The 21,746-nt window shown below is 37.4% G+C and overlaps 1 protein-coding gene across 1 annotated transcript in view; it reads left to right on the forward strand.

The window, feature by feature from the left end:
• The window catches only part of MIB1 (mindbomb E3 ubiquitin protein ligase 1), a 128,678-nt gene that overhangs the window by 7,344 nt on the left and 99,588 nt on the right, over positions 1 to 21,746 (forward strand). The window contains exons 2-3 of the mRNA XM_034643299.1: positions 14,053 to 14,224; positions 16,877 to 17,006. Of these exons, the coding sequence (XP_034499190.1) occupies positions 14,053 to 14,224; positions 16,877 to 17,006 (302 nt within the window). The remainder of the gene's footprint in view (positions 1 to 14,052; positions 14,225 to 16,876; positions 17,007 to 21,746) is intronic.

A 21,746-nucleotide genomic window follows, 5' to 3' on the forward strand; every position in this document is an offset into this window, starting at 1 on the left:
GCATATGAATTATTATACTAAGGGGATAATAAAGACTACCTACTATATATAGCCTTTTGTTCAGATCAGGGTTTATCACTAAGTGAGTTTGCTGCTAACTTAGAAAACACGTACAGTTTATAATTATTGATAAGACATTGTCGACTTCCATTTTCTCTTGCATTTCAAAGGATCATGTGCTGTATCTCCTGAGTTGTATACCTCACTTTGGAAACCATTGCTCTAAGTTACCTCGAGGGAACTTATGCATTTTAAGTACCTATAGGAAAATGGCTTTTTAAAAAAAGAATATTCCTCCTCATCTTTTTTTTTTCCTAAGATTTTATTTGAGAGAGAACGAGAGAAAGACCACAAGCAGTGGAGCAGCAGAGAGAGAGGGAGAAGCAGGCTCCCTGCTGAGCAGGGAGGCTAAAGTGGGGCTCCATCCCAGCACCCTGAGATAGTGACCTGAGTTGAAGGCAGCTGCTTAACCAACTGAACCACCCAGGCACCGCTCCTCCTTGACTTCTTAAACCCATTTCTTTACTCACATTTTCATTTGTCCCCACATCACTTAGCTTGCCTCTTTTACCATCATGTCTGGATTACAGTGATAGAACATTTCCTCCATTGGACTTAGGAACATAGCAACAACTTTCATTTTTTTAAAATTGAAATATAGTTGACATACAATGTTATATTAGTTTCAGGTGTACAGCAGTGATTCAGCAATTCTGTCATTACTCAGTGCTCACCATTGTGAATGTAGTTATCATCTCTCACCAAAGCTGTTACTGTATTACTGACTATATCCTCTACATTGTACTTTTCATCTCTGTGTTATTTACTTTATAACTGGAAGTTTGTACTTAAGCCCCTTCACCTATTTTGTCTATTCTCCTACACCTCTTCCTTTTGGCAGCCACTAGTTTGTCCTGTAATGTTTATGAGTCTCTTTCCCTTATTTGTTGTTTTTTGTTTGTTCCTTTTTCTTTTTTTAGGTTTCATGTATAAATGAAATATGATATTTGTCTTTCTCTGTCTGACTTATTTTACTTAGCTTAATACCCTCTAGACCCATCCATGTTGTTGTGATTGGCAAGGTTTCATTCTTTTTTTTTATGTCTGAGTAATTTCCCATTGTGTATATATACCACATTATCTTTATCCATTCATCTGTCAGTAGACATATAGGTTGCTTTTGTCTTGTTCCTGATCTTAGAGTATTGAATATGATGTTAGCTGTGGGTTTATCACATGTGACCTTTATTTATTTATTTATTTATTTATTTATTTATTTATTATTTTAAAAGATTTTATTTATTTGACAGAGTGAGAGAGTACAAGCAGGGGGAGTGGCAGAGGGAGAGGGAGAAGCAGGCTTCCCGCTGTGCAGGGAGCCCTACGTGGGCCTCAATCTCAGAACCCTGGGATCACCATCTGAGTGGAAGGCAGACACTTAACCAGCTGAGCCACCCAGGCACCCCATAATTGAGCTTTATTGTGTTGAGGTGTATTCCCTCTAAGCTAACTTTGTGAGAGTTATCAGTTTTAAGAGTTTTTGTCTTTGTATGCCCATAGCTCTGTGTAAACAGGTTCTTGTGAAATAGTCTGGTATTTAAGTTATCTTTAAAACTTGTTTTGGAGGGAAAACAGGTTCTGAATTCTATACAACTGGCTTACAAATGAATTGATAGAACACTAAGATAACAACTAAGATATTTCACTTAGTGGAGGAGGTAAGGAAACAACAGCAGATAGTCCAGACATTCATTTTGGAATACTTTTTTTTTTTTTTTAAAGTACATTAACCTCTGTAGATAGTTGCATTGGTTAGAATTAGTTTATATTCTGTAAACACACTCATGATATGAGTATTTGGTTTTCTCCAGGGGTAGATTTCTTTTCTTGATGATAATTTTGTTCCTAAAAAGTCAAGAAATGGGATGGAAACTTTTATTTAAAAAAATCATTATTTGATTTTTAAGAGTTTTTAGGGCTGATGGTAATAAATCATAACAGCTTGGAATTGTAATAGTTAAGATTATGGTGCCTTGTTCACCCCTTTCCCGAGTCTCTCTTCATGAAGTAGTGGAAAATACATTAGTTTAGTAGGGAAATTAAGATTATTTGTTCATTTTAGATTTTATCAAGTAAGACTGTTAGCTAGGGGAGTAGACTAATATTTCATGAACTCCAGTCATGTATCAGGCACTATGCTAAGTGTTTTATATATTCTTTCTCATTTAATCCCGATAAAAAGTTATTTTATAGCCTTTATTTTACTGATGAGAAAACAGGCTATGAGAAATGAACTAGCTTGTCTAAGATTTCATAAGTAATAAGTTGATGGTGGAGATTAAAATCTGGGTTTGTCAGGGCTCCTGGGTGGCTCAGTCAGTTAAGCTCTGGCTTTGGCTCAGGTCATGACCCCAGAGTCCTGGGATAGAGCCCGCATCCTGCTCCCTGCTCAGCAGGGAGTCTGTTGCTTCCTCTCCTGTTGCCCCTCCCCCCTGCTTGTGCTCTCTCATGCTCGCTCTTGTTCTCTCTCTCTCTCTCAAATGAATAAATAAAATCTTTTTAAAAAAATCTGGGTTTGGGGGCACCTGGGTGACACGGTCGTTAAGCATCTGCCTTTGGCTCAGGGCGTGATCCCAGAGTCCTGGGACGGAGCCCCACGTCAGGCTCCTCCGCTGGGAGCCTGCTTCTTCCTCTCCCAATCCCACTGCCTGTGTTCCCTCTCTCGCTGGCTGTCTCTCTGTTAAATAAATAAATGAAATCTTAAAGAAAAAAATCTGGGTTTGTCAGTCTTTTTTATTTTTTTAACTTTAATAAACATGAATCTCTTTGAGCCATAGTTCTTTATCTGTAAAATGAAGTGGGAGTATGTCAAGGTACACAGACACGTGTTTTGCTTCTAAAGTGAAATAGTGAATTTTTATTGTTTAGCAGGAAAAAAGTGTTAAATTCTTAATTTTGTTTCTCCTCGTTAACTTTCTGCCCCTATGCAACAAATGCTAAAAATAACAAATATACTACTAAAAGTGTCCAGTGTGTGCCTATTTTGATAACTTGTTTCTTTTGTTTAGACCGTGTAGGGCATGACTGTAATTTTATTATTGCAAACTTATAATAGAGTAGTAGAGCATGCAAAAATGAGAATAACTTGTCCAAGAGAAAAGATATGATGGGGGGCGCCTGGGTGGCACAGCGGTTAAGTGTCTGCCTTTGGCTCAGGGCGTGATCCCCGCATTGTGGGATCGAGCCCCACATCAGGCTCCTCTGCTATGAGCCTGCTTCTTCCTCTCCCACTCCCCCTGCTCGTGTTCCCTCGCTTGCTGGCTGTCTCTATCTCTGTCAAATAAATAAATAAAATCTTTAATAAAAAAAAAAGAAAAGATATGGAGTTGTAGATTTTGGTGAGATGCCTTCAGAGACATTTTTTTAATGTGTAACGAGTTGGTTGTACTTGAAGTAGTGATGTTTCACTCTGCTACAGTGTTGAAATCAACTAAAAAGTAGATAATCTTTTCAATTTTTAAAGTGTATCTCTTTGAGATTTATTTGACTAGTAGAATAGGACTTGATAACTTACAGTATTTTGAATCTAGTAGGTTGAATGGGGAACATGATGTCCTAGATATGTTACTATTCTTTAAATACGATCACATGGAGAAAAAACTCTGGTGGAGCAAAGACCTTAAGAGGACCAAGCTTTGTAGTCAGACCCACCTAGGTTTGAATTTGAGCCTGCCACCTACTAATGTTGTATGACTTCAGGTAGGTTACTTATCTGAGCCTCAATATCTTCATCTTTACATGGGGATCATAATGCCCAGCTTTTAGTATTGTTGGGAAGGTTAAATAAAGTGTGTGTAAAGCACATTAGCTTGATGTGGTAATGTGTAGTGGCTAGTATTGTTAATAATAACAGTCTTATTTTCATTAACTTAGTATTTCTCAGGAGAAAGGAATGTGGAATATACCAACCAGCTGACAGGTCACAAAGGCCTTGCCCTCATTAGGAATTTTAATTATTGTTGAGACAATTTCTAAACCAGTAAGTAGTTTGAAGGTTCAGGGAGAATAAGATGCATTCTATAGTTGGTTTAACCCTCTTTAATCTCTGTATTACTTTTTGTCGCATTGATTTGGGGTTAAAGTTGAATGCAGAAATAGGATTTCTTATTTGGTTGAATGACGTCAACAGTTATGCCACAATAAGTAATTACATTTAAATACTATCTTATGACTTGTAAATTCTTTTTTTTATGTTAGGTGAAATCTTTCAATTAGGGCACAAATTTAGAGGATTAACTAGGTGTCATATTAGTCTATTAAGATTTTTTTAACTTTAAAAGTGTTTTAAAATTTATCATCTAATATATAAGATATCCAAGTAGATTATGAGTGATAAATACTCGTGAACCCATCTAGAAACAANGGCAGGCTCATAGCAGAGGAGCCTGATGTGGGGCTCGATCCCACAACGCCGGGATCACGCCCTGAGCCGAAGGCAGACGCTTAACCGCTGAGCCACCCAGGCGCCCCATAGTCTATTAAGATTTTTTTTAACTTTAAAAGTGTTTTAAAATTTATCATCTAATATATAAGATATCCAAGTAGATTATGAGTGATAAATACTCGTGAACCCATCTAGAAACAAAACGCCCTGTGTACTTCTATCCAATTTCATTCCCTTCCCTCCTCTCCTAAGGTAACCGTTACCCAGAAATTTATCATTTTTATGGGTTTTTTNATGACTTGTAAATTCTTTTTTTTATGTTAGGTGAAATCTTTCAATTAGGGCACAAATTTAGAGGATTAACTAGGTGTCATATTAGTCTATTAAGATTTTTTTAACTTTAAAAGTGTTTTAAAATTTATCATCTAATATATAAGATATCCAAGTAGATTATGAGTGATAAATACTCGTGAACCCATCTAGAAACAAAACGCCCTGTGTACTTCTATCCAATTTCATTCCCTTCCCTCCTCTCCTAAGGTAACCGTTACCCAGAAATTTATCATTTTTATGGGTTTTTTTTAACATTTGTGCTGCGTTTTTATGTACCTGTAAACAATATATAGTACTTTATTTGCATCATTTTGTATTCTTAGATAATTAAAAAAAATCAGCATTATGGTTGAAGGATTCATTCACGTTGAGTTGTGTGACTAATGAGCATTAATTTTAGGTGTTCCATTCTATACCGAATATATGTTTCCATTCTTTTGTTAGTGAACTATTGTTTACTTTTTTCTTTTGCTATTACGGGAAGTGATAATTTAAGTATTCTTGTTACATGTTGAAGTGCTTTGTTGAGTGCACTGCTTATAGTGAGAATTCTAGTTATTTCTTTCAGTCATCTTTTCTAACTAGAAATTTAACATTTTACTTAAATAAATCAGTGCTTTGTGATTTTGAGTTGTTTTCATTGGTTCTCTTAAGAACTGTGATCATTGATCTTGACCAGCATGTTGTATTGTTCTGATTAAATTTTCCAGCAAAAAGACTTAAGCTATGTAAATTCTCTAAGTTTTTGAATTTAGGCTAGATGCCATTAAAATGTGGAGCAGATGGTCATTTGAGTATTGGTAGAATGAGTCAAAAGCTATCATCAGGTGGTTCATTTAATTGTGGCAGATGTCTTCATAAAGCGTAGCAAAGGAAAAGAGAATTAAGTCTCTAGGGTAATATGGTATTCTATAGGAAGGAGAAAAAGGACTAATAGGTTTAGTTAGGGAATTAAGTTTTATGAAATGAACATTTTAAGGAATAACACTTGCCAAGGCTAAGGAGGTTTATACTGGGAGGGAATGGTTTTAGATGAGAATGAATTGGGTGAATGTCTTAGGGGAAACAAATAAGCTACTGAAGTAAGAGAGCAGTAAAATGTTGGTCTTGCTTATTAAATACTTTTTCTCCTTTTTGTGTTTTCTTTAAATATCAACTTTTGTTTTAAAGTCAATTAATTGTGTTCTCATTAAAAATTCTGTAGTGCTCATTTTGATGGTGGAGTAGGCTGCTTTGTTTACTTTTTCCAATTCTCAGCCTTAGTCTGTTTCACAGCTGTTCAGTAGCTTTGTTGGCATTTGAACTGTGGGAACCAAGAAAGGATTTGGATGTGCTTTTGTGTGCATTAATGGTTTTCCTGAAGTATTCTCTAAAACCATGAATTGTAGGTTTTTTTTTTTAACCAGTTATCATTGTGTGTTTAAATGGCTCTTTTTAAAGAAAACCTATACTTAGATTATGAGCTCAGTTGTTATCATTGTGCTTTGTGGAAAATGAGCTTAGAGATGAAAAATAGGTCAATAAGAGAATAGCTGAAAACTGGACTTTTCATTTTTTGGTCAGATGGGGAGGTTGGGATACATTTTCTCTATATGCCTCAGCCAACTCTCATTTGAAGAGCTGTGTAGTTAAGGACAAACCTCTTAAGTGCATAGTGGATACCGATTTGTTCAGTGCATTTTACTTTTTGTGATGACATAGGAGACCTGTTTTAGACCTATTCAGAAACTTAACCACTGTGTGGACACTTACTGACATTTGATATTAATTTTGATGTTTTGGTCATGGTGCTTTCCTGGGGTAAGACAGGTTAGCCTGTGACTGCCGGCATGTGCCAATGAGGAGTGTGGTCGGATAAAGTATATATTTTCTTTTCATGAAATAGCTCAGTTAGTGTGAGGGTTAAAAGAAATAAAAACTTCTAAGCAGTAGTTACATACTCTATTGCTAGAGTATTTGAAAGTTGGTTTCTCTAAATATTTGCTGTAAATATGATGTTTTTGTTTTATTTTTATTTTATTTATTTTGTTTTATTTTATTTTTATTTTAATTTATAGGTGACATACCTAACGTCTCTGATGATATACTCATATTAAATGTCCCTACTCACTCAGCTGCTTCCCAGAATTAATATACACTCAGTGTAGAAGATTTGGAAAACCACAAAGGGTAATCCCACCAGTACATTTTGGAGATTATCTTTCTAGTTTTTCTGTGCATGTGTATTATATGTCTTATATAATGGCATACTGTAGTTCTTTGCAGACTACTTTAGAAAATAGTAATGAGTTTATGAAAAAAATGTAATTTACCATATCAGTAATATTTCTTCTATAACATGGTTAAATTGCATAGATTTCTCTCTATGGATTACCATAGTTTACACATAAAATAGCCCCATATTTTTGACATAGGTTATGTTAAATTTTGTTTTTATCTACAAACAACTTAGTACCTTTTGATGTACTTTTTAAAAATTTTGAAGACAGCATCACAGTCTTTTTTTTTTTTTTTTAAGATTTTATTTATTTATTTATTTATTTATTTATTTATTTAGGGAGAGAGAGGGCATGAGCAGTGGGGAGGGGCAGAGGGAGAAGCAGACTCCCTGCTGAGCGGGGAGCTGGATGCAGGATTTGATCCCAGGACCCTGGGATTATGACCTGAGCCAAAGACAGACACTTAACCAACTGAGCCACCCAGGCATGAGACAGGGTCATAGTCTTTAAGGCATTTGAAACATTTTGCAAGTACCTTCCATAAAGGTTGTATCAATTTATATTTTCCTCTTAGCAAAATCTGACTGGCTCACTCTTCGAATACATGTATTTAATCTGTGCCAATTTGAGACAATAACATTGGTCTTGTTTTGTGTTTTTTAAAAAAAATACGAAAATAATATGGTTATAATAAAGCAATTCAGAAGTATACAGGACAAAACATGAGAGTGCTCTCCCCTTATCCTCCTGTACCCTGAACCAGCGTCAGCAGTTTGGAGTGGGTTTTCAGATTTTCTCTCTCCGTATACTGTGTGTGCTCATTTGGGTATGTGTGCTTCATGTCATCTTAGAAAGACTACTCAAAATTGTAAAATATGCTCAGCTTTTTTTTCTAGCACTTTTATTATTTTCTGTTTTCATATTTAGCTTTTTAATTTAGTTTATTTTTGGTATGTTGTACTGTGGGGAACTGTAACAGAGTTCATACTTTTTTAAAAACTCGCTTTGAATGGTTACAGATTACCCCAAAACTTAGTGGTGTGTAACAATTTATATGTTCATTGCTTCCATGGGTTGGGGATTTGGAGACAGCTTGGGGAATGGTTTGTCTCTGCTCTGCAGTGTCTGTATGACCTCTCCATGTTCTTCTGTATCATAGGCGGCTTCAGGGTAGCCAGACTTACGATGAAAGAACTCCCCAGGCATGCAGGGTATATGAATCTTTTTTTTTTTTAATAATTTTTTTCTTTTAAAGATTTTTTATTTATTTATTTGACAGAGATAGAGACAGCCAGCAAGAGAGGGAACACAAGCAGGAGGAGTGGGAGAGGAAGAGGCAGGCTCCTAGCGGAAGAGCCTGACATGGGGCTCAGAACGCCAGGATCACGCCCTGAGCGAAAGGCAGACGTGGTCTGAGCCACCCAGGTGCTCCAGGGTATATGAATCTTGAGAGAGCTATAAAGACAGACACAGACAGACAAGTGGCACCTGCATTGTCTTTTATGATCTAACCTCAGAAGTCTCACAGTGTTACTTCTGCTTCCTTATTTTGACTGTGGGGACTGCAAATGCCCAGGTCCAGTGGGGAAGAAAATAGACTTCCTCTTAGTGGTCATCTGTCATAGTCACAGTGTCAGAAGAGCAGTTAAGATGGATATATATTGGTGTGGTCCCCTTTGGAAAATACAATCTGTCACACTTTTCCTCCACTGTAAATATATACTCAGTTTTTCAGGAATCTAATTGTTATATAATGTGCATATAGAGCAAGGATACATCTGTATTTCATTGTTAAAATCTGAATTTTTAAAAACTCATATTCTGATTTGCTATTTCTTATTATAAGTTGCAGTTGTATAAACATTTAAAATTCAATTTAATAGTCCTGCATCAGACATAATGTTATGATAGTTCTTCAAAATCTTTATGTGTTGATTGGTTTTAGAATTTACTTTAAAAAATATCTTTGTGAGCTAGAATAATTTCTTTCTTAACTTTGTAAACATTTCCTATTTGTGTTGGGAAATAATAGCTACAGGAATAATTGCAGATTTTTTTCAAAATGAACATTATAAAGAATTGATGACATGTTGATTTAAAGTAAAATATAGCAAATTCTTAGTAACCCAAGAGATGATTACCCAGTTTAATGGATTATTTGGTACCTTTTTTTTTTTTTAAATCCTTGTGTGATTAAAAAAAAAAAACCACTCTTTTTTTCTGTGAATTCATGTATATTCTCAAAAAAGAAGAATAGATAAAGGTTGCATTTCGCCATTTGATATATATTCCAAATAACTGAAGCATGTAATACTAGTGAATGTTATTAGCTTTGAGTGTTATGGCTTAAAATCTGTGGTTTTTAATTTTAGTATACATTCTGTTTAGAATATAATTTCTTTTGGGCTTATGGCTGATGATAATTTTCATGATTGATGCAGTCAGACTTAATTAGCCATAGGATAGAATACATTATCAACTTTTGAGAAGTAGTGGATTATATGCTGGTTTTTAGGACTGTCTTGCATGGCAGTTGTGTCCACTGTTGCTGTGCTGGAGTGAAAACATTTAAGAGGAACTGAAAAGACAGATATAGCTGCAGGTAAATCATGAGCTTTGGGAGAAAACCTGACATAAAACAGTAATGAGAGAATTGCCATGGAGAAGGTAGGTAATTTGCTAAAACAGGGGTAATCCATGCATGAGTAATTGAATGTTCTCTATATGTAGTTTCTGGGAAATTGAGAATTTAAAAATTATTTGATTTTCTGTATAAGTTGCCAGATTTGCTTGGGATATATGATGATTTTGATCACCAAGTTATTTAAATAGATGATTAGTACATTCGATAAATCTGTATTAAGATTAAATTAAGGGGCGCCTGGGTGGCACAGAGTTTAAGAGTCCGCCTTCAGCTCAGGGCGTGATCCCGGCGTTATGGGATCGAGCCCCACATCAGGCTCCTCCGCTATGAGCCTGCTTCTTCCTCTCCCACTCCCCCGCTCGTGTTCCCTCTCTCACTGGCTGTCTCTCTCTCTGTCAAATAAATAAATAAAATCTTAAAAGATTAAATTAAGTACAGTGTAATTCTTTATATTTGCATTTACTTTAAAGCCTTTCAAAGTGTTTTTACCTCTATATATCACTTTAGCATCACAAGGTCCCTTACTGTATTATCTTTGTCTGCTTGGGCTGCCATAACAAACTACCATAGAGTGGGTGGTTTAACAACAAGGATTTATTACCTGTAGTTCTGGAGGTTGGGCAGTCCAAGATCAAGGTGCTAGCTAATTCGGTTCCTTGGTGAGCATTGTCTTTCTGGTGTGTTGCCTTCTAGCTGGGTCCTCATGTGGCAGAGAGTGGGAGACTTCTTAGCTCTTTCCCTTCTTTTAAGGACGCTAATCTCATTATGGAGGCCTCACCCTCATTACCTCTTCTATGCCTAGTTAACTCCCATAGGTCTCATCTCCAAATGCCAGCACGGGGACGGTTAGGGCTACGACATATGAATTTTAGGGGGAGGGGAATGCATTCAGCCTGTAACGCACATGAAAGGAAGTATTTTCTCAATTGATAGATGAGAATATTGATTCCAGAGTAGTAGTTAATTAATTCTTTACGTTACCTAGGTAGTGAGTTAGAGAACTAGTTTCTTAAATCAGATACTTTTGTTTTTACCATTTAATGCAACAATTTAAATCTGCAAGTCAGAAATCATGTCTTGTTATTTCCCAGCCTGACTATAATTTATTTCTAAGTCTCTGACAATATTTCAAATTGCTGCCTAACAATGAAGCTGCTCCTGGTTCACTGAATACACAGTGTTCTTCCTTCCTTTGAAGGGTCCACTCATCCAGTATTTCTAGGAAACTTGTCCTGATTCTTTTTTCTTTTTGTTTCTTAGATGAGTATCTATTAATAGAGGCCTGGACTTGCAATTTTTTTTTGTAAAGATTTTATTTATTTATTTGTCAGTGAAAGAGAGAGCACAAGCAGAGGGAGCAACAGAGGGAAAGGAAGAAGCAGGCTCCCTGCTGAGCAGGGAGTCGGATGTGGGACTCGATCCCTCGATCCCGGGGGTCTGGGATCATGACCCAAGCTGAAGGCAGATGCTTAACTGACTGAGCCACCCAGGTGTCCCTGGACTTGAAATTTTAAGTATGTGCTTATTTGTTTTTTTCTTTTCTTTTTCTTTTTTTTTTTCTTGTTAATGACTCTCTTTTTTTTAAGTAGAGCAGTTCTAGATTTCAGTTATTGTACTGTTTGTTCCTAAATACCTCTTATTTATTTGTTTTCTCTTGAATGATCTCATTTATACCTTTTGGTATAAATGGTTACTTTCTACATCTATTGTTTTCTAACCCATAGCCACCAAGTCCTAAATCTCTTATGACTGTTTTCTCTCCAATTTTACTAGCTTTATCCTGGCTTAAAGTACCATTATTTTCACCTGGACTGTTGTGTAAACTTCTTACAATTTGACCCCTTTTCTCTAGCCACTTTAATTTTCTTCCTTTCTGTTCTCCATACTACACCAGGGATGATACTTGAAAGCAGCAGAGGGCCTGCCCACAGTAGCAGTAAAATAGTTACTGAATGAAATCAGTAGGTACTGATGTCTGCCATCTTCCCTGTCCCTGCAGTCAAGCATTTGTATGACAGGAGACTGTGGAAGGTTTGCAGATGGAACATACTTGGTGTTGGGTGTTGTGCTCCTTTGTAGTTCATTAGGCATCCCAACTTCCTTCTACTGTTCTTCCTCTGACCGGCCCCCTTTTTATAAACCATCTCAGCTCAGGCACAAGTTTATCTTCATGTTTGGCTCTTTATTTAGAAAATAGTTACCTTCCGGGGGCGACTGGGTGGCGCAGTCCTTAAGCGTCTGCCTTCGGCTCAGGGCGTGATCCCGGCATTCTGGGATCCAGCCCCACATCAGGCTCCTCCGCTATGAGCCTGCTTCTTCCTCTCCCACTCCCCCTGCTTGTGTTCCCTCTCTCGCTGGCTGTCTCTCTCTCTCAAATAAATAAATAAATCTTTAAAAAAAAGAAAAGAAAATAGTTACCTTATGGGATTTTAAACTTGAATATACAAAATTAATTATGCAGGGTTTTTTCCCCCTTATCAGGAAGCAGCAATAGTGTATCAGTTCTTCTAGAGTTTAGTAATAACTTTACTTTTGAGCTCTAGATCTTACATATGTAGCGCATTCTTTCTTCTTAGAACAGCCCTTACCTTTATTTTTTTTTGTAAAGATTTTATTTATTTATTTAACAGAGAGAGAGACAGCCAGCGAGAGAGAGGGAACACAAGCAGGGGGAGTGGGAGAGGAAGAAGCAGGCTCCTAGTGGAGGAGCCTGGTGTGGGACTCGATCCCAGAACTCTGGGATCACGCCCTGAGCCTAAGGCAGACGCTTAACGACTGAGCCACCCAGGCGCCCCATAAAACAGCCCTTAACTTTAAAGAACATAATGCCTTCTCCAAAGGGAACAGAGGTTCTGAGAACTAAAGTGACTCCTTTTATTTAATTATGGAAAATTTCTAAACTTGCGCAAAATAGGGAATTATATAATGAGCGTCCCAGTTACCACCTTCAACATGAACAATCTGGTTTCATTTAAACCCCACCTTCTCTGCTCCCCCATTTTCTTGAAATAAATACTATTATTTTATATGTAAATACTTAAGTTAAGATGACTCTTTTAAGGGCACAATAGCTAGTGAAAGCCAGAACTCAAATCCAGGAGTGTTAGTGTTGAATGGACAATACAGTGCTTGCTTGTATTTCCATATTGGGCCTCATCATATATTACCGTAAAGTAGTGACACTGATGTTCACAGGTCCCACATTGTTTAAAAAACTTCTAGTTTTATTTTATTTTTTTTTAAAGATTTTATTTATTTATTCGACAGAGATAGAGACAGCCAGCGAGAGAGGGAACACAAGCAGGGGGAGTGGGAGAGGAAGAAGCAGGCTCCCAGAGGAGGAGCCTGATGTGGGGCTCGATCCCATAACGCTGGGATCACGCCCTGACCCGAAGGCAGATGCTTAACTGCTGTGCCACCCAGGCGCCCCAAAAAACTTCTAGTTTTAATTTATCAAGTGATCTAAATAGAATAGTGACCATTATCCCCAGTCTTGTTACCCAAAAATGTTATTTATTTTCATTACTTTATAGTGGTACCTTTTATAGTTTTTTTTTAAGATTTTATTTATTTGGGAGAGAGAGGAGACAGAACATGATAGTGGGGGAGGGACAGAGGGAGAGGAAGAAGCAGGCTCCCCGCTGAGCAGGGAACCTGATGGGATTGTGGCCTGTGACCAGAACCAAAGGCAGATGCTTAACCGACTGAGCCACCGAGGCGCCCCCCCCCTTTTATAGTTCTAATTGTGTCATTCATGTGATCATTTTTAGTGGAGGTCATATTACCAATTGCTTATTTCCTTTTTCCAGCCTTTATTCTTCTTCCGTAAGGAAGACAAACGAACAGCAATCTTGAATATAGTATGTAGTTTCCTTTTACACTGAGAAACTTACTTGGTAATCTTTTCCTAAAGTTTGTTGTTTAGGGTGGGGAGTTTGTCAATACCTAAGGATAGATGCTTAAATTAATTGATAGTTTGTTTCCATGATATCAAGAGGCTAAACTTGTTTTTTTTCTTTTGGAGTAATTGTTTACCTAGAGAATAGGTTGAAATTCCTCAAAAGATTCTGAGTATTTGAAGTCTGAAACATCTACTTGGTAGTAAATGATTCTTTCTGTCACTAGATTGAACCTAAGTTTCAGTTTGTATTCGAATGACAGCAAAAAAAGTGCTACCAAGAAGTACTCTTACTAATGAAGAAAGAAATGATAGAAAAGGTTTAGTCTATAACTTGTACTGATTAAAATACTTGAAATATGTTGGCTTGAAACTATATATGGTGCATTTGAAATACTGTTTCCTACTTTACTGAATTACTTTATAAAATGCTGTTTTTATTTTTCCCCCAGGGAATAGTATTCAAGTAAATAATGCTTGTAGTTAATGTAAGCATGTATCTTTGTTTTAATAGGCATCAAGCATGATGGAACCATGTGTGATACCTGCCGCCAGCAACCAATCATTGGCATTCGATGGAAATGTGCAGAATGTACAAATTATGATTTGTGCACTGTTTGTTATCATGGAGATAAACATCATTTAAGACATCGCTTTTATAGAATTACTACACCAGGAAGTGAGCGGTAGGGTAAACAATTTTTCTTCAATTGTAATTCCTTCTTGGCATTCAATTTTTTATACTATTCAGCCTTAAAAATAGGATTTGGAAATAGCTTCTGACAGCTGGTTCAGCACTAGGACGTAGGAGATATTAGGCTAGATGGGGACCAGGCCTGCCATTTAGTGAGAAAAGAGCTCTGTAAAGATGGAGCTGTATGTATTTTTTCAAGATAATCTGGGCTATGCTTTCTCTGGCGTGGAGACTTGGCACTCCTCAATATTTGGAAATGCAAGGGCAACCCAAGAAAGGCTCACTATTTTCTTTTAACTGTGCATTCTGTTCTGTTGATCTCAGCCGGATGAACACTAGGGCCCATTGATTGAATCAACAGGCATTTATTAAGACTCTATAGCAGCTACTATGCTTGTAAATTTGAAGACAACTAAAACACAGTGTTTTTTTTTTTTTTAAGATTTATTTGGTGGGGGGGCAAGTAAGCAGGGGAAGGGGCAGAGGGAAAGAGAGAGAGAGAATCTCAAGCAGACTCCCTGCTGAGTGTGGAGCCTGATGCGGGGCTCAATCTCATGACCTTGAGATCATGACCTGAGCCGAAATCAAGAGTTGGACACTCAACCAACTGAGCCACCCAGGTGCCCTTAAAGCACAGTATCCTTTTTTCCTTTTTCTTCTTAAAAAGTTTATAAGCTAAGGGATTATTTGACCAATAGTGATTATCACATGATGTTTTAAACTGTATATAGAGAGTATTAGTATTAAGTGTCTTAGCAAAGAGGGAGGAATATTAATTGTGAATTGGTACAGAGTTTCAGATGATTGAATCTTCTTATGTAGATAGATAGGAATAACGTATAGGAGCAAGAATCTAGCCAGTCATAGGGAGGCAGCAGAAGTATTAGAAAAATGGATTTAGGCATAAAACTGTCCCAGTTCAGGGATGCCTGGGTGGCTCAGTCAGTTAAGTGTCTGCCTTTGGGTCGGGTCATGAGCCCAGGGTCCTGGGATGGAGCCCCGTGTTGGGCTCTCTGCTCCGTGGGGAGCCTGCTTCTCTCTCTCCCTCTGCCTGCTACTCCCCCTGCTTGTGCTGTCTTTCTCTCTCTTTCTCTCTCTCTGTCAAATAAATAAATAAAATCATAAAAAAAAAAAAAAAGACTGTCCCAATTCAAATCCTGGTCCTGCTGTTTATTAACTGAGTAGTTATGAACAAGTTGTTTATTCTTGTCTTTTGGTTACACTTTTTAAAGTTAGGGTATAACAAAGACATTCTAGAAATGAATAAAATAATGAGGTAAAATTAGCAAAACAAAAGGAAAAACCCCAAACCTTTTTGATTTTATGAATGAGAAGGATATAGAAGAATAAGGGAATGAGGGCCTTGGAGAACCAAGCTGGTCCAGATTGTTGAGTGTACAATTTTTTCAAGGTCCATAGTCCTCTGTAAGTATTCAGTACTTTGGAGACAAGTTAGTGTTAGGTCAAATCCAGGCCACTGATGTATTTTACTTGGCCCATACTGTGCTCTAAATTTTTGAACACATGTATGTGTGCGCGTACACACGCGCAAGCACACACACACACATACCCAAAGACTGTCAACACTGGGCATTTGTTCATGGTAACAGTTGTCTGACAGAGGAGCATCTGTACCCTTTAGACAAATCATGGTCTTGAGTTCACCAAAGTCCGTACCACTACCTCTTGTCTTCCTGAGCCTGGGATCAAGTGCTGCTTGCCATTTGTTGTTGACGTGGTGTTACGTTTTTGGCCTTAATTTATGTTCTTCCCTGACAGTTGTAGGGATTTGAGTTTGCCACTTCTGAAGTGGTGAAGGATATAGTGATGCTCTGAAGTGGTTAGACTGGATTCATCTATTGATTCCATTCCATTATAATTTAGCTTTTGTGACCGGGGATAAATGACTTACCTCTTTGAGACTCTGTTTCCTCATTTGTAAAATGGATAAAATAACAATACCTTCTCTTAAGGAGTGTAATAGACTTTTACACTTTTGTAAGTCCTTTACTTACAGTAAAAGCTCAGTAAATATTAGATATTATTATTTTTCTAACTACTACTACTGTCATCATCATCACCTGTGGAATGTAAAGGTATTTATGTATCTTGCTATTAAGGTATTAACTAGAACAAAGAAATCTTTTATATTTTTAAAATAGCCTTTTTTATAATTTTATTTTTAAAAATAAATTGGGGTGCCTGGGTGGCTCAGTTGGTTGAGCATCTGACTCTTGATTTTGGCTCAGGTCATGATTTCAGAGTCATGGGATTAAGTCCCAGGTCAGGCTCCATGCACAGTGGGGAGTCTGTTTGAGATTCTCTCCCTCTGCCCCCTCCCCACACTTGCTTACTTTCTCTCTAAAATGAATTTTAAAAATCTTAAAAAAAAAATTAGTGGCGGGGCACCTGGGTGGCTCAGTCAATTAGGCATCCAACCCATGATTTTAGCTTAGGTCATGATCTCAGGGTCGTGAGATTGAGCCTGGCATTGGGCTCTGTGCTGGGTGTGGAGCCTGCTTGGGATCATCATCCCCCCTACCACCTTCACTCTCCGAAAAAGAAAAATTTACGTATATAAAAATAGATAAATTATGGTTAACCTGCTTTTATGTAATTTAAAAATAAATACTTTTATTTTTAGGGTTCTGTTAGAGTCTCGTAGAAAATCTAAGAAGATTACAGCCAGAGGGATCTTTGCAGGTGCCAGAGTGGTACGAGGAGTGGACTGGCAGTGGGAAGATCAGGATGGAGGAAATGGACGAAGGGGAAAGGTGACATTTTTTGTTGTTGTTGTTGTTAATTCATCATGTTATTCTAGAATATTGTATGTTCAGAAGATTTTTATTATTATAACTGAATTTCTTGGCACATTTTTTCTTACACCAGTAACAGTTTTTAAAATCTTCATTTCTTTTTTTTTTTCTGGAAGAATAAAGATTGTTCCTACCCTGTTGTAAATATTGATATTCATTGAGAAGGTCGTTGGGTAGATTTTACCTTTCTACTTTTTGGCTTCATATTGCCATTTTGTTGCCCAGAATGCATTTCTGTGCATCCCATTTGGGCCAGTCCTCCTTAAGCAGTATATCATGCTTTTGACTTTCTTGTTATTAAGATTTCATTTGAATTTACTTGTTGTATATTTAATTCCCTTGAAGTCCTGTTTCTGGGGGGGTAGTAGGCATCTACTTTTGTTATCCAGTGTACTTAACTCTGTTACCTTCTCAGGGAATTGTCCAGGAGTCAATTATAGCAGTTTTTCTGAAGGGGATTTTGTATAGCTTGTTTAATTGGGGTGGGATAGCCAGAGATATTGGGGTAACTTAGTATAGATTCTTTTGAATTTAAAATTTTTAAATGTTTTTTCAAATACGTATTTTCTTTTTTTCCCTACCACATGTTTTCTAAATTGTTATTTGAGTATTATTATATTGATTTCATTTTAAATAATAAGGTCTAATTTTAACTTTTGGAAGTCGGACATAAGTACTTTGATTTTTACTAAGGAAGCAAACTTTGCTTTTTTTTTTTTAAATTCGGTAAATATTTATCAAACCCTTAGTGTGTGCAAGGTTCTCTTCCAAACATCAGGGATATGGCAGTGGACAAAAGAGACAAAATTCCTACCCTCCTGAAACCTATATTCTAATTAGATTTATAGGCAAAAAATATAAATCTAAATTCTGTGATTGTCATATGGGCTGTGAACCAGCAGCAGAGGTGTTACAGCTGGTTAGAAATGTAATAGGTCCCCTTTCTCTTAGACCTTCTAAATCAGGATCTTCATTATAACTAGATTCTCTAGGTCATTTATATGCACATCAGAATTTGAGGAGCACTGCTCTGAGAGGAAAATAGAGCAATGTGAATTTGGAAAAGGTGCCACCTCTAAATGGATGGAGTGCTATGGGGCATGCTTGGCAAGCCCGTTGGAAAGAGAAGGCACCCTTTTGTGGTTGGGGGCAGGAACACTCTTGCCCCAGTAACTAGGTCTTGGTAAGTAAAGTGTGGACTGGATGTCAGCCCTACTCTCCTCCTTAGGCCGCTTGTGTAGTGAACAATTTTCACAACCATTTATAGCAGTTCTGTATCATACAGAAGAATGTATAAAATATGTGAAAGTTTTAAGAATAGTAGTAAAATGAATACTTTTGTTCCCACTATACAGATTAAGAATAGAATGTTAGGAGTACCTTTAAAGGACTACTTTTGACCCTTTCACAATTGTAAGCCCCCCCCGATAATGGATTTTTGCTGTCCTTATTCCATTGTTTTTCTTTGTTGTTGTAGGACAGTGCTTTGTCCCACAACATCTAGGATTTCATTTTTGAAAAGACCAGTAGCGAGCACAAATTTAGTTATTATAAGGTTAGCATAGAATTGCCACTTTTGGATAAAAGCTCCCATGACAGTATATACTGAACAGTCTCTGGCTAACCTGTCTTGCTTCCCTGGGAGTTGACAAGAATCCTGGGGTAGTCAGTGGGCAAGGTCAAGGGCTTCCACAGGACCTCGGGCAGGGCAGAAGTATGGGCCAGGTGGTGGGCCTTGGGCAGGAATATGGTTAGAGGGGATGAGTTACTATGTATTTTTTTGCTTCTAAGATCACTATTGTCCACCTCAAAGTTTTAGGAGTAGGTCAAAGCAGAACGTTTTGTGTGGGATGAGAGGCCTCAGCTAATCTATGTGGCAGGGAATGGGGGTGGAGGGAAGAGTAGGAACTTCATTATTACTTGGTCTAAACAAGCCAAGTGCAATTGAGAATTTGGGTCAGGCTCCCCTAGGCAATGTGTCCGGAGGTCAGTAAAATAGTACAGTGGCAGTGGGGATCTTGGTGATAGCCTTCAGCACATCTGTCCTGTGAATCACATGGCTGTAATTTGCACAGAACACTCTTGGTGTCTGGTGCCCAGCAGTCATCCTGGAAGCTCCCTTTGATGGATGACTTTGCCTCTTTCCTGGCTGGATCTCATGTTTTCTTTAACCTATTACATCATCTTACTTAGCTTGTGCGTTCTTTTGGTAGAGTACACTTCTAATAGCCTCTTCTGAAAGAGTGTGTGAGAAGTACATTTGTAATATTTTCATTCTTAATTTTTTTTTAGCTTTTTATTCTTCCTCACAATTTATTATATGGTCAGAGGGTTGGAAATTATTTTTTCATCAGCTTTTGAAGGCAGGTTTTGAAGTCTGAAGCCACATCATATATGGAACTTTCTGAGATTGTTATTTTGGCACTTTTTGGGGAGATAGTAAGTAGGCATTTTTGAATCTTTGAGTCATCAGTACTACATTTTTGGTTTGTTATGATTTAATCCATGTTGCATCTTAAGAACATAATGAGGAAAAATAAATGAAACCATCTTGTACATGTGACTAAGGGAACTTAATATAATAAGTCTGTTTAAGAACATGTTTGAGATTAAATGTAATTTTTATTATCTGACTTTTATTTTTGCCCAAGTGTGTATATGAAGAACATTTCTCAAGTCCCTTTTTTCTCTTCAGTGCAGGCTGCTCTCTCTAAATCCCCTGGTTAACCCACATAAATAGTGTGTCATGTATTCTTTTCTTACTTTTTTTTTTTTTTCCACCTGTGTGTGAGGCTAAGGATTCTCACCCCACTGCCATTACTGCATGTGCTCAACTACATGGCCAGTATGAGCTATATTAAGGGGTACATACCAGCCCAGGCTGAGATTGCAGCACTGACACAGTCTTTGGCCCACCACATGCCAACATGTCCCATGATTTGCATGGTGATAACAAAGTTCATGCACAAAAATAAACATGTCAAGTGTGGGCTTTGGCAAACATGATGCAAAGACACCATGGAAATGTGTAGTGTATTCTTTTTTTTTTTTTTAATTAAGATTTTATTTGTTTATTTGTCAAAGAGAGAGCACATGTAGGGGAAGTGGCAGGCAGAGGGGCCTGATCCCAGGACCCCAGGATCATGACCTGAGCTGAAGGCAGACACTTTACTGACTGAGCCACCCAGGTGTCCCTGTGTAGTGTATTCTTAAGAGATTTCTCAAGTACCACTACTGTGTTAGTATTTGAAGACTATTTTCATTTTACAAATGTTTTTGAATATGTCAGTTGTGTTTTACATAGGTACATTTGATATATTTCTTTCTTTTAAGAAAACTTTAAAAAATATATATTTTTATTTATTTGAGAGAGAGCATGTGTGCGAGCCGGGGAAGGACCGAGGGACAGGGGGAGAAAAAAATCTTAGGAAACTCCGTGCTGAGTGCAGATCCCGACTTGGGGCTCAATTTCACGACCCTGAGATAATGACCTTAGCCGAAATCAAGAGTCAGGCGCTCAGATGACTGAGCCACCCAGGCATCCCTCAAAAAACTTTTTATTATGGAGAATTTCAAACATACATCAGAGTAGAAAGAACAGTATAACGAATTCCCATGCCCCCAACACCCAACTTCAAAACTTGTCAATATTTTTTAAAAATTCCATTTATTTGTTGAAGAAATCAAGTTCTTTGGATTTTTCCTGTTGATTCTTTATGGTATTCTTTTACTTGTTCCTCTAACCCTTGTGTTTCTTATAAACTAGTTGTTAAAGGTAGAGGCTCGATTAGATTAAGGTTCAATCTTGTTTTGGCAAGAACCTTATAAGTAGTGCTCCGTGCTCTCTGTTGCATCACATCAGTTAATGTTAAGTCTGATTATCTTACTGTTAGTGATGTTAAGATTGACCAGCAGAGCCAGGTATTGTCAGTTTGATTCTTTTATAGAGTTCCTCAGCAACCTTTTGCCTAGTGGTTTTAGTAGCTATTCTGCACATCTTTCTTAATCACAATTGAAATTAGAAAATTAATGTAGTTACTTTCTTAAGCCTTCCACTTTGTTTCCCCCTCAAAAATAAGTCAGATCATATTAACAAATGAAGGAATTTCATTTAGGATTCAGAGCTTAACTAATGAACTTGCTTATATCCCAAGTAATTTGAAATATAAGATGAATTTGATTTAAATAAAATTTGTAGTCTTTGTTTTTTAGTCAAATGCTTTTTTGTGCCCCTTATAAAAATATAGACTTATGGGGCGCCTGAGTGGCTCAGTTGGTTAGGTGTCTGCCTTCAGCTCAGGTCGTGATCCCAAGGTCCTGGGATCAAGACCCGTGAACGGCTCTCTGCTTAGCGGGGAGCCTGCTTCTCCCTCTCCTCCCTGTTCGTGCTCTCTCTCGCTGTCTCTGTCTTGCTCTCAAATAAATATATAAAATCTTAAAAAAAAAATACAGACTTGTTTGATCTAGCATTGGTGTTTTTTTCTTTTTAAGGATTTATTTATTTATTTTAGAGAGAGAGAGTGCAAACATAGGGGTCAGGTGCAGAGGGAGAGAGAATCTTTTTTTTTTTTTTTTAAGATTTTTTATTTATTTATTAGACAGAGATTAGAGACAGCCAGCGAGAGAGGGAACACAAGCAGGGAGAGTGGGAGAGGAAGAAGCAGGCTCATAGCTGAGGAGCCTGACGTGGGGCTCGAT

The sequence above is a fragment of the Ailuropoda melanoleuca genome, chromosome 14 (assembly GCF_002007445.2).
Source record: "Ailuropoda melanoleuca isolate Jingjing chromosome 14, ASM200744v2, whole genome shotgun sequence".
NCBI lineage: Eukaryota > Metazoa > Chordata > Mammalia > Carnivora > Ursidae > Ailuropoda > Ailuropoda melanoleuca.